Below are 14,925 nucleotides of genomic sequence, written 5' to 3'. Positions count from 1 at the left end.
TTTTCACAGCTGGACATTCTGTATGGAGCACAATTCCCTAACTTCTATCGAACTGTGATCAACAGCTTCAGGTATGCTCTTGACATAACATTTCATAAAAAAACAGAATGCAGGGCTCGCAGTTTAGACTCCATGCTGGATTGTTTTGTTTTTTCGCCGCTCCTCCAACACACATCACTACGTACAGACACACGCTTGATGATGTCAACGTCCGTGTGAGCAACACAGATTGATTTTACGAAGCGACAACGCAAGATATTTGCATCTGCCCATGTGAACGCAGCATTTCTTAATTACATATTTCACTAGCCTTCTGAGGTGTGCATCGGCCTTTTGCTAAAATAATTCATTACATATTTGACAAAGGAAAAACTGGGACCATAGAAATGTACATGACAAAATCCATGACAGTGAAGAAATATAACAATAATCATCTTTTCACAGCCAAGGTTCAATTGTGGTAAATGCGACCCTGCAATTTAACAACACCAACTCCAGTGCACCAACAACCACTGCGGTGGAAAACGTTTTAGTGGAGGCTGCGACTAACAGCAGTTCAGGCTTCTCCCTTCCTGTGAATGCATCAACAGTTGTTGCAACAAGTATGTGTTTGTTTATTTTTGTATCATTTATTTTTTTACAGAAATCTGCAACCATTGCTGCAATTCATTACCACCCAAGGCCATGCATGCTCTCATTTACACTGTGTTTTATAGGTGCTGAAACAACAACAGCTGCTCCCACCACCATCGTTTCAACCTCTCCGACCACAGTTGCTCCCACTACGGTTGCAAATGTGACATCTGCTCCCACTACGGTTGCAAATATGACATCTGCTCCCACTACGGTTGCAAATATGACATCTGCTCCCACTACAGTTGCAAATATGACATCTGCTCCCACAACAGTGGTTCCCACTACAGTTGCTCCCACCACTGATTTTACTACCACAGTTACGGCCGCTGCTACCACGGTCACTGCCACCACTGCTGCAGCTACCACAACTGCAGCTGCCACCACCGCCACTGTCAATACAGACGCTCCCACTGCCGACGAAGACACCGTAACTCTTACGTTTAGTCTCGACCAAACCTTCAGCTCTGATCTCTCCGACACGTCTACCACAGCATATAAGACTTTGGCTGCCACAGTGGTCTCACAAGTAAGAGAAACGATGTGCTTTTGATGATGATTTAATAATGCATACAGGAATGTACCTTTTAATATGTATTAATTTAATTTAAGTCATATGTGGATTGATCAATCGATCGATAAAATTATTGAATGAATACTTTATTATTAGTTTGCAAAAGGTACAATAATGCTAAAAGAATAACACAGAAAGCCGTGAGGGCTTGTTTCTATTGTGGTCCTTAATAAAGTAAATCATGGAATTACATGTTTCATGCCATGTTTAAGCACCTGCTTCGGTTTAAATAAAAATGAATTCAGTTCAACACAAAACATTAGCATTCTTCTCTTTCAGGTAAACTCGATTTACAGCACCAGCAGCAGCACTTTCAAACGCTCTATAGTCGACAGTTTCACGTAAGACAGAATTCGGACCAATTGCTTACTTTGCATTTTCAGTTTAGCAATTGGTTTGCAATTTAAAAGTCACATTCTCTTTCTCGCTCATTACAGGTCAGGATCAGTCGTTACTACAATGAGTCTGGTGTTCCCGACGAGCTCAGTTCCTTCTACAAGCGCAGTAGAAACAGCGATGACTACAGCAATAAGCAGCGGTTCCACCGGCTCCCTGAACATCATCTCGAGCACCGTCAGCGCAACCGTTTCCACCACTGCTACCAACACCACTGCTGCAGCTACCACTGCAGCTGCTACCACTGTTGAAGCTACCACAGCTGCTACCACAGCCGCTGCCACCACTGAAGCTGCCACCACTGTTGCAGCTACCACTGCAGCTGCCACCACTGTTGCAGGTACCACTGCAGCTGCTACCACTGCAGCTGCCACCACTGTTGCAGCTACCACTGCAGCTGCCACCACTGTTGCAGGTACCACTGCAGTTGCCACCACTGAAGCTGCCACAACTGCAGCTGCCACCACTGCCACTGTCAATACAGATGCTCCTACTGCCGATGAAGACACCGTAACTCTTACGTTTAGTCTCGACCAAATCTTCAGCTCTGATCTCTCCGACACGTCTACCACAGCATATAAGACTTTGGCTGCCACAGTGGTCTCACAAGTAAGAGAAATGACATGCTTTCTCAATAATGCATACAGGAATGTAGTTTTTAATTTGTAATAATCTCATTTAAGTCAGATGTGGATTGATTGATTGATTGATCGATCAACTGATTGAATGATTGAATGATATATAATAATATAATAATAATTTTAAAAGGATAACACAGAGAGCCATGAGGGCTTGTTTTTCTATTGTGGTCCAAAATCATGGAATTAATGCCATTTTTCAGCACCTGCTTCGGTTTAAATAAAAATGAAATCAGTTCAACACGAAACATTTAAGAGCAATGGGGGGGGGGGGGGGACTTTATGAAACTTCACTGCATTGCAGCTTATAATTTTCTATTTGGGACACGATATTTCCATCAGCAATTGAGCTAAACCTATTTGCTTTCTTCTCTTTCAGGTAAACTCGATTTACAGCACCAGCAGCAGCACTTCATCTTTCAAACGCTCTATAGTCAACAGTTTCACGTAAGACTTTTCCTTTTATCAATTGTTTACTTTCCATTATGAGTTTGACAAACAATTTGCAATTTAAAAGTCACATTCTCTTTCTCAACCTTACAGGTCAGGATCAGTCGTTACTTCAATGAGTCTGGTGTTCCCGACGAGCTCAGTTCCTTCTACAAGCGCAGTAGAAACAACGATGACTACAGCAATAAGCAGCAGCTCCACCGGCTCCCTGAACATCATCTCGAGCACCGTCAGCGCAACCGTTGCCACCACTGCTACCCCCACCACTGCTGCAGCTACCACTGCAGCTGCTACCACTGTTGAAGCTACCACTGCTGAAGCTACCACAGCTGCTACCACAGCCGCTGCCACCACTGAAGCTGCTACCACTGTTGCAGCTACCACTGCAGCTGCCACCACTGTTGCAGGTACCACTGCAGCTGCTACCACTGCAGCTGGCACCACTGTTGCAGCTACCACTGCAGCTGCCACCACTGTTGCAGGTACCACTGCAGTTGTCACAACTGCAGCTGCCACCACTGAAGCTGCCACAACTGCAGCTGCCACCACTGCCACTGTCAATACAGATGCTCCTACTGCCGATGAAGACACCGTAACTCTTACGTTTAGTCTCGACCAAATCTTCAGCTCTGATCTCTCCGACACGTCTACCACAGCATATAAGACTTTGGCTGCCACAGTGGTCTCACAAGTAAGAGAAATGACATGCTTTCTCAATAATGCATACAGGAATGTAGTTTTTAATTTGTAATAATCTCATTTAAGTCAGATGTGGATTGATTGATTGATTGATCGATCAACTGATTGAATGATTGAATGATATATAATAATATAATAATAATTTTAAAAGGATAACACAGAGAGCCATGAGGGCTTGTTTTTCTATTGTGGTCCAAAATCATGGAATTAATGCCATTTTTCAGCACCTGCTTCGGTTTAAATAAAAATGAAATCAGTTCAACACGAAACATTTAAGAGCAATGGGGTGGGGGGGGGGGGGACTTTATGAAACTTCACTGCATTGCAGCTTATAATTTTCTATTTGGGACACGATATTTCCATCAACAATTGAGCTAAACCTATTTGCTTTCTTCTCTTTCAGGTAAACTCGATTTACAGCACCAGCAGCAGCACTTCATCTTTCAAACGCTCTATAGTCAACAGTTTCACGTAAGACTTTTTCTTTTATCAATTGTTTACTTTCCATTATGAGTTTGACAAACAATTTGCAATTTAAAAGTCACATTCTCTTTCTCAACCTTACAGGTCAGGATCAGTCGTTACTTCAATGAGTCTGGTGTTCCCGACGAGCTCAGTTCCTTCTACAAGCGCAGTAGAAACAACGATGACTACAGCAATAAGCAGCAGCTCCACCGGCTCCCTGAACATCATCTCGAGCACCGTCAGCGCAACCGTTGCCACCACTGCTACCCCCACCACTGCTGCAGCTACCACTGCAGCTGCTACCACTGTTGAAGCTACCACTGCTGAAGCTACCACAGCTGCTACCACAGCCGCTGCCACCACTGAAGCTGCCACCACTGTTGCAGCTACCACTGCAGCTGCCACCACTGTTGCAGGTACCACTGCAGCTGCTACCACTGCAGCTGCCACCACTGTTGCAGGTACCACTGCAGTTGTCACAACTGCAGCTGCCACCACTGAAGCTGCCACAACTGCAGCTGCCACCACTGCCACTGTCAATACAGATGCTCCTACTGCCGATGAAGACACCGTAACTCTTACGTTTAGTATCGACCAAATCTTCAGCTCTGATCTCTCCGACACGTCTACCACAGCATATAAGACTTTGGCTGCCACAGTGGTCTCACAAGTAAGAGAAATGACATGCTTTCTCAATAATGCATACAGGAATGTAGTTTTTAATTTGTAATAATCTCATTTAAGTCAGATGTGGATTGATTGATTGATTGATCGATCAACTGATTGAATGATTGAATGATATATAATAATATAATAATACTTTTAAAAGGATAACACTTAGAACCATGAGGGCTTGTTTCTATTGTGGTCCAAAATCATGGAATTAATGCCATTTTTCAGCACCTGCTTCGGTTTAAAAAAAAATTAAATCAGTTCAACACGAAACATTTAAGAGCAATGGGGGGGGGGACTTTAGGAAACTTCACTGCATTGCAGCTTATAATTTTCTAGTTGGGACACGATATTTCCATCAGCAATTGAGCTAAACCTATTTGCATCCTTCTCTTTCAGGTAAACTCGATTTACAGCACCAGCAGCAGCACTTCATCTTTCAAACGCTCTATAGTCAACAGTTTCACGTAAGACTTTCTTTTTTTAATCAATTGTTTACTTTCCATTATGAGTTTGGCAAACAATTTGCAATTTAAAAGTCACATTCTCTTTCTCAACCTTACAGGTCAGGATCAGTCGTTACTTCAATGAGTCTGGTGTTCCTGACGAGCTCAGTTCCTTCTACAAGCGCAGTAGAAACAGCGATGACTACAGCAATAAGCAGCAGCTCCACCGGCTCCCTGAACATCATCTCGAGCACCGTCAGCGCAACCGTTGCCACCACTGCTACCCCCACCACTGCTGCAGCTACCACTGCAGCTGCTACCACTGTTGAAGCTACCACTGATGAAGCTACCACAGCCACTGCCACCACTGCAGCTGCCACCACTGAAACTGCCACCACTCTTGCAGCTACCACTGCAGCTGCTACCACTGGAGCTGCCACAACTGCAGCTGCCACCACTGCCACTGTCAATACAGATGCTCCTACTGCCGATGAAGACACCGTAACTCTTACGTTTAGTCTCGACCAAACCTTCAGCTCTGATCTCTCCGACACGTCTACCACAGCATATAAGACTTTGGCTGCCACAGTGGTCTCACAAGTAAGAGAAATTACATGCTTTCTCAATAATGCATACAGGAATGTAGTTTTTAATTTGTAATAATCTCATTTAAGTCAGATGTGGATTGATTGATTGATTGATTGATCGATCAACTGATTGAATGATTGAATGATAGCCTATATAATATAATAATAATTTAAAAAGGATAACACTTAGAGCCATGAGGGCTTGTTTCTATTGTGGTCCAAAATCATGGAATTAATGCCATTTTTCAGCACCTGCTTCGGTTTAAATATAAAATGAAATCAGTTCAACACGAAACATTTAAGAGCAATGGGGGGGGGGGGGGGGACTTTATGAAACTTCACTGCATTGCAGCTTATAATTTTCTAGTTGGGACACGATATTTCCATCAGCAATTGAGCTAAACCTATTTGCTTTCTTCTCTTTCAGGTAAACTCGATTTACAGCACCAGCAGCAGCACTTCATCTTTCAAACGCTCTATAGTCAACAGTTTCACGTAAGACTTTTTTTTTGTATCAATTGTTTACTTTCCATTATGAGTTTGGCAAACGATTTGCAATTTAAAAGTCTCATTCTCTTTCTCACACCTTACAGGTCAGGATCAGTCGTTACTACAATGAGTCTGGTGTTCCCGACGAGCTCAGTTCCTTCTACAAGCGCAGTAGAAACAGCGATGACTACAGCAATAAGCAGCAGCTCCACCGGCTCCCTGAACATCATCTCGAGCACCGTCAGCGCAACCGTTGCCACCACTGCTACCACCACCACTGCTGCTGCTACCACTGCAGCTGCTACCACTGTTGAAGCTACCACTGCTGAAGCTACCACAGCCACTGCCACCACTGCAGCTGCCACCACTGAAACTGCCACCACTGTTGCAGCTACCACTGCAGCTGCTACCACTGGAGCTGCCACAACTGCAGCTGCCACCACTGCCACTGTCAATACAGATGCTCCTACTGCCGATGAAGACACCGTAACTCTTACGTTTAGTCTCGACCAAACCTTCAGCTCTGATCTCTCCGACACGTCTACCACAGCATATAAGACTTTGGCTGCCACAGTGGTCTCACAAGTAAGAGAAATTACATGCTTTCTCAATAATGCATAAAGGAATGTAGTTTTTAATTTGTAATAATCTCATTTAAGTCAGATGTGGATTGATTGATTGATCGATCAACTGATTGAATGATTGAATGATAGCCTATATAATATAATAATAATTTAAAAAGGATAACACTTAGAGCCATGAGGGCTTGTTTCTATTGTGGTCCAAAATCATGGAATTAATGCCATTTTTCAGCACCTGCTTCAGTTTAAATAAAAATGAAATCAGTTCAACACGAAACATTTAAGAGCAATGGGGGGGGGGGACTTTATGAAACTTCACTGCATTGCAGCTTATAATTTTCTATTTGGGACACGATATTTCCATCAACAATTGAGCTAAACCTATTTGCTTTCTTCTCTTTCAGGTAAACTCGATTTACAGCACCAGCAGCAGCACTTCATCTTTCAAACGCTCTATAGTCAACAGTTTCACGTAAGACTTTTTCTTTTATCAATTGTTTACTTTCCATTATGAGTTTGACAAACAATTTGCAATTTAAAAGTCACATTCTCTTTCTCAACCTTACAGGTCAGGATCAGTCGTTACTTCAATGAGTCTGGTGTTCCCGACGAGCTCAGTTCCTTCTACAAGCGCAGTAGAAACAACGATGACTACAGCAATAAGCAGCAGCTCCACCGGCTCCCTGAACATCATCTCGAGCACCGTCAGCGCAACCGTTGCCACCACTGCTACCCCCACCACTGCTGCAGCTACCACTGCAGCTGCTACCACTGTTGAAGCTACCACTGCTGAAGCTACCACAGCTGCTACCACAGCCGCTGCCACCACTGAAGCTGCCACCACTGTTGCAGCTACCACTGCAGCTGCCACCACTGTTGCAGGTACCACTGCAGCTGCTACCACTGCAGCTGCCACCACTGTTGCAGGTACCACTGCAGTTGTCACAACTGCAGCTGCCACCACTGAAGCTGCCACAACTGCAGCTGCCACCACTGCCACTGTCAATACAGATGCTCCTACTGCCGATGAAGACACCGTAACTCTTACGTTTAGTATCGACCAAATCTTCAGCTCTGATCTCTCCGACACGTCTACCACAGCATATAAGACTTTGGCTGCCACAGTGGTCTCACAAGTAAGAGAAATGACATGCTTTCTCAATAATGCATACAGGAATGTAGTTTTTAATTTGTAATAATCTCATTTAAGTCAGATGTGGATTGATTGATTGATTGATCGATCAACTGATTGAATGATTGAATGATATATAATAATATAATAATACTTTTAAAAGGATAACACTTAGAACCATGAGGGCTTGTTTCTATTGTGGTCCAAAATCATGGAATTAATGCCATTTTTCAGCACCTGCTTCGGTTTAAAAAAAAATTAAATCAGTTCAACACGAAACATTTAAGAGCAATGGGGGGGGGGACTTTAGGAAACTTCACTGCATTGCAGCTTATAATTTTCTAGTTGGGACACGATATTTCCATCAGCAATTGAGCTAAACCTATTTGCATCCTTCTCTTTCAGGTAAACTCGATTTACAGCACCAGCAGCAGCACTTCATCTTTCAAACGCTCTATAGTCAACAGTTTCACGTAAGACTTTCTTTTTTTAATCAATTGTTTACTTTCCATTATGAGTTTGGCAAACAATTTGCAATTTAAAAGTCACATTCTCTTTCTCAACCTTACAGGTCAGGATCAGTCGTTACTTCAATGAGTCTGGTGTTCCTGACGAGCTCAGTTCCTTCTACAAGCGCAGTAGAAACAGCGATGACTACAGCAATAAGCAGCAGCTCCACCGGCTCCCTGAACATCATCTCGAGCACCGTCAGCGCAACCGTTGCCACCACTGCTACCCCCACCACTGCTGCAGCTACCACTGCAGCTGCTACCACTGTTGAAGCTACCACTGATGAAGCTACCACAGCCACTGCCACCACTGCAGCTGCCACCACTGAAACTGCCACCACTCTTGCAGCTACCACTGCAGCTGCTACCACTGGAGCTGCCACAACTGCAGCTGCCACCACTGCCACTGTCAATACAGATGCTCCTACTGCCGATGAAGACACCGTAACTCTTACGTTTAGTCTCGACCAAACCTTCAGCTCTGATCTCTCCGACACGTCTACCACAGCATATAAGACTTTGGCTGCCACAGTGGTCTCACAAGTAAGAGAAATTACATGCTTTCTCAATAATGCATACAGGAATGTAGTTTTTAATTTGTAATAATCTCATTTAAGTCAGATGTGGATTGATTGATTGATTGATTGATCGATCAACTGATTGAATGATTGAATGATAGCCTATATAATATAATAATAATTTAAAAAGGATAACACTTAGAGCCATGAGGGCTTGTTTCTATTGTGGTCCAAAATCATGGAATTAATGCCATTTTTCAGCACCTGCTTCGGTTTAAATATAAAATGAAATCAGTTCAACACGAAACATTTAAGAGCAATGGGGGGGGGGGGGGGGACTTTATGAAACTTCACTGCATTGCAGCTTATAATTTTCTAGTTGGGACACGATATTTCCATCAGCAATTGAGCTAAACCTATTTGCTTTCTTCTCTTTCAGGTAAACTCGATTTACAGCACCAGCAGCAGCACTTCATCTTTCAAACGCTCTATAGTCAACAGTTTCACGTAAGACTTTTTTTTTGTATCAATTGTTTACTTTCCATTATGAGTTTGGCAAACGATTTGCAATTTAAAAGTCTCATTCTCTTTCTCACACCTTACAGGTCAGGATCAGTCGTTACTACAATGAGTCTGGTGTTCCCGACGAGCTCAGTTCCTTCTACAAGCGCAGTAGAAACAGCGATGACTACAGCAATAAGCAGCAGCTCCACCGGCTCCCTGAACATCATCTCGAGCACCGTCAGCGCAACCGTTGCCACCACTGCTACCACCACCACTGCTGCTGCTACCACTGCAGCTGCTACCACTGTTGAAGCTACCACTGCTGAAGCTACCACAGCCACTGCCACCACTGCAGCTGCCACCACTGAAACTGCCACCACTGTTGCAGCTACCACTGCAGCTGCTACCACTGGAGCTGCCACAACTGCAGCTGCCACCACTGCCACTGTCAATACAGATGCTCCTACTGCCGATGAAGACACCGTAACTCTTACGTTTAGTCTCGACCAAACCTTCAGCTCTGATCTCTCCGACACGTCTACCACAGCATATAAGACTTTGGCTGCCACAGTGGTCTCACAAGTAAGAGAAATTACATGCTTTCTCAATAATGCATAAAGGAATGTAGTTTTTAATTTGTAATAATCTCATTTAAGTCAGATGTGGATTGATTGATTGATCGATCAACTGATTGAATGATTGAATGATAGCCTATATAATATAATAATAATTTAAAAAGGATAACACTTAGAGCCATGAGGGCTTGTTTCTATTGTGGTCCAAAATCATGGAATTAATGCCATTTTTCAGCACCTGCTTCAGTTTAAATAAAAATGAAATCAGTTCAACACGAAACATTTAAGAGCAATGGGGGGGGGGGACTTTATGAAACTTCACTGCATTGCAGCTTATAATTTTCTAGTTGGGACACGATATTTCCATCAGCAATTGAGCTACCTATTTGCTTTCTTCTCTTTCAGGTAAACTCGATTTACAGCACCAGCAGCAGCACTTCATCTTTCAAACGCTCTATAGTCAACAGTTTCACGTAAGACTTTTTTTTTGTATCAATTGTTTACTTTCCATTATGAGTTTGGCAAACGATTTGCAATTTAAAAGTCTCATTCTCTTTCTCACACCTTACAGGTCAGGATCAGTCGTTACTACAATGAGTCTGGTGTTCCCGACGAGCTCAGTTCCTTCTACAAGCGCAGTAGAAACAGCGATGACTACAGCAATAAGCAGCAGCTCCACCGGCTCCCTGAACATCATCTCGAGCACCGTCAGCGCAACCGTTGCCACCACTGCTACCCCCACCACTGCTGCAGCTACCACTGCACCTGCCACTACAGCTGCAGCTACCACTGCTGCAGCTGCTACCACTGTTGCTGCCACCACTGCACCTGCCACCACTGTTGCAACAACCACAGTTGCTGCCACCACTGTAGCTGCCACCACAGCTGCAGCTACCACTGCAGCTGCCACCACTGTTGCAGCCACCACAGTTGCTGCTACCACTGCTGCAGATACCACTGCAGCTGCAACCACTGCAGCTGCCACTGTCAATACAGATGCTCCTACTGCCAATGAAGACACCGTCACTCTTACGTTTAGTCTCGACCAAACCTTCAGCTCTGATCTCTCCGACACGTCTACCACAGCATATAAGACTTTGGCTGCCACAGTGGCCTCACAAGTAAGAGAAATGTTGTACTTTATCAATCATGTAATAATAATGCATACAGGAATTTAGCTTTTAATGTGTATTAATCTAATTTACGTCAAGATGTGGATACATTTTAATACATTTTAAATCAGTTCAACACAAAACATTTAAGAGAAATAATAAACTTTATTAAAATTCACTGCATTGCAGTGCAGCTTATCATTTTCTAGTTGGGACACGATATTTCCATCAGCAATTGAGCTAAACCTATTTGTATTGTTCTCTTTCAGGTAAACTCGATTTACAGCACCAGCAGCAGCACTTCATCTTTCAAACGCTCTATAGTCAACAGTTTCACGTAAGACTTTTTTTTTAATCAATTGTTTACTTTCCATTATGAGTTTGGCAAACGATTTGCAATTTAAAAGTCACATTCTCTTTCTCGCACATTACAGGTCAGGATCAGTCGTTACTAGAATGAGTCTGGTGTTCCCAAAAGGCTCAGTTCCTTCTACAAGCGCAGTAGAAAAAGCGATGAATACTGCAATAAGCAGTGGCTCCACAGGCTCCCTGAACATCATTGCCGGTTCCGTTAGTGCAGGTATGTTCGTCTTTTTTAAATACATTTTGTTTTTTATTAAATTATTTTAAAGATATCTAGTGACAACCACAGTAGGGTTAGGGTTAGATCTACAAGCTGTGGCATGCCTCACATTGCGAGGCATTGTGAGCTTGAAGATCTGCTATTTTCACTACCTTTGTGCGACACTCTGGTTTGACGAAGTATACTAGCCTAATAGTTAATTAAACTATTAAACTAATAGTAAAAGCATCAAAAGTTGAAATTTGGAGATATGAGGTTTTTGCTCGATAGCAGCGATATACTGTATGGAGCTCACTACTGTTGCTAATTGCTAGATATTAAAAGGAATGTGAACATCTGCCAATTGTTGTCCAGTTAAAGGATAGGATGGGTTTTAAAAACTCTGGAAACTTGTTTATATTACCTACATTAATTATTCACTCAAATATGATTTAAAAGGATCAATATCTATCTGTATCTGATATATACATGTATGTATGTATGTATGTATGTATGTATGTATGTATGTATGTATGTATGTATGTATCTATGTATCTATACCTATCTATCTATCTATCTATCTATCTATCTATCTATCTATCTATCTATCTATCTATCTATCTATCTATCTATCTATCTATCTATCTAAAAAACTGAGTTTATTTCGTGGTGCACCTTCCAAAAAGCTGAGGTTTAGTTGAGATGTGTAAGGAATTATAATAATAACAAATAGGGAAATCCAATAGAAAGTATCAAATGTAAATGACACACACAAAATAACGTAACTATTGAAGCTCATTTTGGACTACTTGAACCCCCGCATACCCATGCTGGGTGACATTTTGCCAAAGATTAGCAGATCTATCTATACAAACACACAAAGTTTCCCATAATTGTGACGCATTGTGAGCTTGTAGCTCGGTTATTGTTGGTGAATTTAATTTGTGTAAAAGGAACAGTCTAAGTTGACTTGAAATCCAGGTCCCTTTCATTAAGGCCCCTTTTCCACCAGTTGGGAACCGGTTCAGACTAGTTCAGCACCAGTTTTAAGTCCATGAGCCAGACCTTTAAAATTGGAACGTTAATTATGAATTGAGTGTGCAAAACCATACCTATATACTGTATTAAATTGTTTATAGGATCAATATAAGTAAATTAATATATGATAACCCTTCCACAGGAGTATGGCTTTTTCATATTTATCACACATTTTGTAATTTTCACCTACAGTAGGCCTATACAATACGTGATGAATGAATAGGTTAAAAAAAAAAAAAAAAGTTATCACCATGAAACTTCCCCAGTTGATTACTTTCACGAAGACAATGATTTATTGTATTGCACATTTTCTGAAATTGTATATTTTAATTATTTAATTATGTAGGAAAATATGCAAACATTTTAAATATGAAAAAGCTACTACTGTGGAAGGGTTGCCATATATGAATTTACTTATATTGAAAATGTAATATAGGTATGGTTTTGCAATCAATTCATAATTAACGTTCCAATTTTGGAGGCCTGGCTCACGGACTAAAAACTGGTTCTGAACTGAAACGGTTCCCAACCGGTGGAAAAGGGGTCTAAAGGTGGTTGCACACTGGACGGATAAACGCCGCAAAAAATCCGAAAACTCGTCCAGTGTAAATGGTGCATTTATATAGCGCCTTTATCCAAGGCGCTTTACATAGATTGTGCATTACTGTACATTCACACATTCACACACATTCATACACCGATGGCGGCGGGAACCACGCAATGCACCAACCAGCACATCAGGAGCAATTAGGGGTTCGATGTCTTGCTCAAGGACACTTTGACACTAACTCTGGGTGAGCCCGGGTTCGAACTGGCAACCTTGCGGTTACCATCCAGCCACTCTAGCCCCTGAGCCACTGCCGCCCCCGTGTGCAGGTACCCTGTGCGCAGGGACCTTAAGTGTAGAGGCTTTGAGTGGTTACGGGACTGTGAAATCTCTTCACATGTGGCAGTGAATTCCCATTTCTCACTTTTTTTCTCCTTCTTTTCCAACATTTCAGAGTCGTCAACGATATCAGGCAGCAGCAGGCCTCGGCCGACGGTCTTCTCCGTGGCCGTGCTGCCACTTATTGTACTCTATGTGACTCACCTACTGGCTAGGTTATAGCTGCCATCGTCGTAGGTGACATTAGTTGACCCTGTTTTACACTCCTATACCAAGCAGAAGAAAACTTATGAATTTTACCATGCGCTTGTGGTAAAAGGATGTGTATGTCTTATGGACATGTTAAACCTTAACGTACAGTATTTCCCCCCATTTTATTGCTTGTGTGCCAATTCCATTTTAATTCATGGAAACTGTACGAAGGGTTTATAATAAAGCTTTTAACTGCAGACGATTATAATACAAAAAGGGCAGAGCAGAAGAAATGAGGGGAAAGGAGAAATGCAAAGGCATCCAGTTGGGGTGTCTTGTAATACTTTCTCAACATTTTCTACTGAATGTTTATTTATTTGAGAAAAGTAAATATTTGTTTAATACAACTTAATATATAATGTACATACTGTAAGCTGACAGAGCAGATCATATTTTACTCCAATGATGTGTGTGCTTACTTTGATTAGGGGTGTCAATTAATCATTATGCCTATATTTGCAATGTGTGTTTGAGGAGTTACTATAGCAAGGTGTGTAATACATTCTTCGGAACAGAAAGCACATTATCACCAATTAAAAGCACCAAAATGGATTAATAACAAAAAAGCCAAAGCTTATATGTTGTGGTCCATAGTGGATATTGCATTTAACAATGGAAATGGTTTTCAATTTGAAAAAAATAAAGCATATAGCCAAGTGCTATAGGTAAGTATGGACTTGTCTGTGAAGAAAACAACAAGCCTATACAATCTACATTTAAGAAATACCAATTGACGGACAACAGCAAATGCATTTTCTAAGGAAAGTATAATGAAATTGCTATTGTGTTCGTCAACTGCATGCAGTACAACTAAGTCTGACGTCAAAACCACACACCTGGTGCTGGGTCATGAATAATTGTTCCCATTTAAAAATCCCATTGCCTTATTTAATATAAGAACTCAGTTAATGTAGCAACTTTATTTATTATTGTGCCAAACCAATCTTTATTATTATTCATATTTTTGTTGTTGCTATGTAGTGAGTTCAGAAATATTTTAAACTTGGCAAGGTGATGATGCAGTGCTTTCTTATTGTGTGTCATTCCAGAAACCGGCATGAATTGTTTTATTTTAAACTGTCTAATCATGAAATAAACTGTTTCAAATAAAAAGCATAGTATCTGCATAATGTGTCACTTGTTATTCAGCAAGTTATCCGCGTACACTGTAATTATGCACCCATAGCAATGTTTTATAACAATATTC

General features: G+C 41.8%; 2 protein-coding genes across 2 annotated transcripts; both read left to right on the top strand.

Annotated features, from left to right (window-relative positions):
- Positions 1-886: 886 nt before the first annotated feature.
- Positions 887-6,420, top strand: LOC310860004 (uncharacterized protein; the record flags this gene model as incomplete). Its single annotated transcript, XM_083766767.1, has 13 exons — positions 887-1,162; positions 1,487-1,548; positions 1,645-2,018; positions 3,069-3,382; positions 3,794-3,861; positions 3,958-4,316; positions 4,401-4,525; positions 4,927-4,994; positions 5,093-5,573; positions 5,988-6,055; positions 6,154-6,334; positions 6,366-6,373; positions 6,408-6,420. The coding sequence occupies 13 exons, from the start codon at positions 887-889 to the stop codon at positions 6,418-6,420; spliced, it is 2,397 nt and encodes a 798-aa protein (XP_083622893.1).
- An 857-nt stretch (positions 6,421-7,277) lies between these two features.
- LOC310860003 (uncharacterized protein) lies at positions 7,278-13,745 on the top strand (the record flags this gene model as incomplete). The annotated part of the gene is made up of 11 exons (XM_083766766.1): positions 7,278-7,557; positions 7,642-7,766; positions 8,168-8,235; positions 8,334-8,814; positions 9,229-9,296; positions 9,395-9,875; positions 10,274-10,341; positions 10,440-10,989; positions 11,250-11,317; positions 11,415-11,560; positions 13,582-13,745. 11 exons carry the CDS (start codon positions 7,278-7,280, stop codon positions 13,686-13,688), a joined length of 2,442 nt encoding a protein of 813 aa, XP_083622892.1. The 3' UTR covers positions 13,689-13,745.
- Positions 13,746-14,925: the final 1,180 nt, after the last annotated feature.

The sequence above is a fragment of the Protomyctophum parallelum genome (assembly GCF_964188405.1).
Source record: "Protomyctophum parallelum genome assembly, chromosome: 6".
NCBI classification, from domain to species: domain Eukaryota; kingdom Metazoa; phylum Chordata; class Actinopteri; order Myctophiformes; family Myctophidae; genus Protomyctophum; species Protomyctophum parallelum.
Note: the sequence above shows the minus strand (reverse complement) of the source record. Positions and strands in the feature narration are given on the sequence as shown.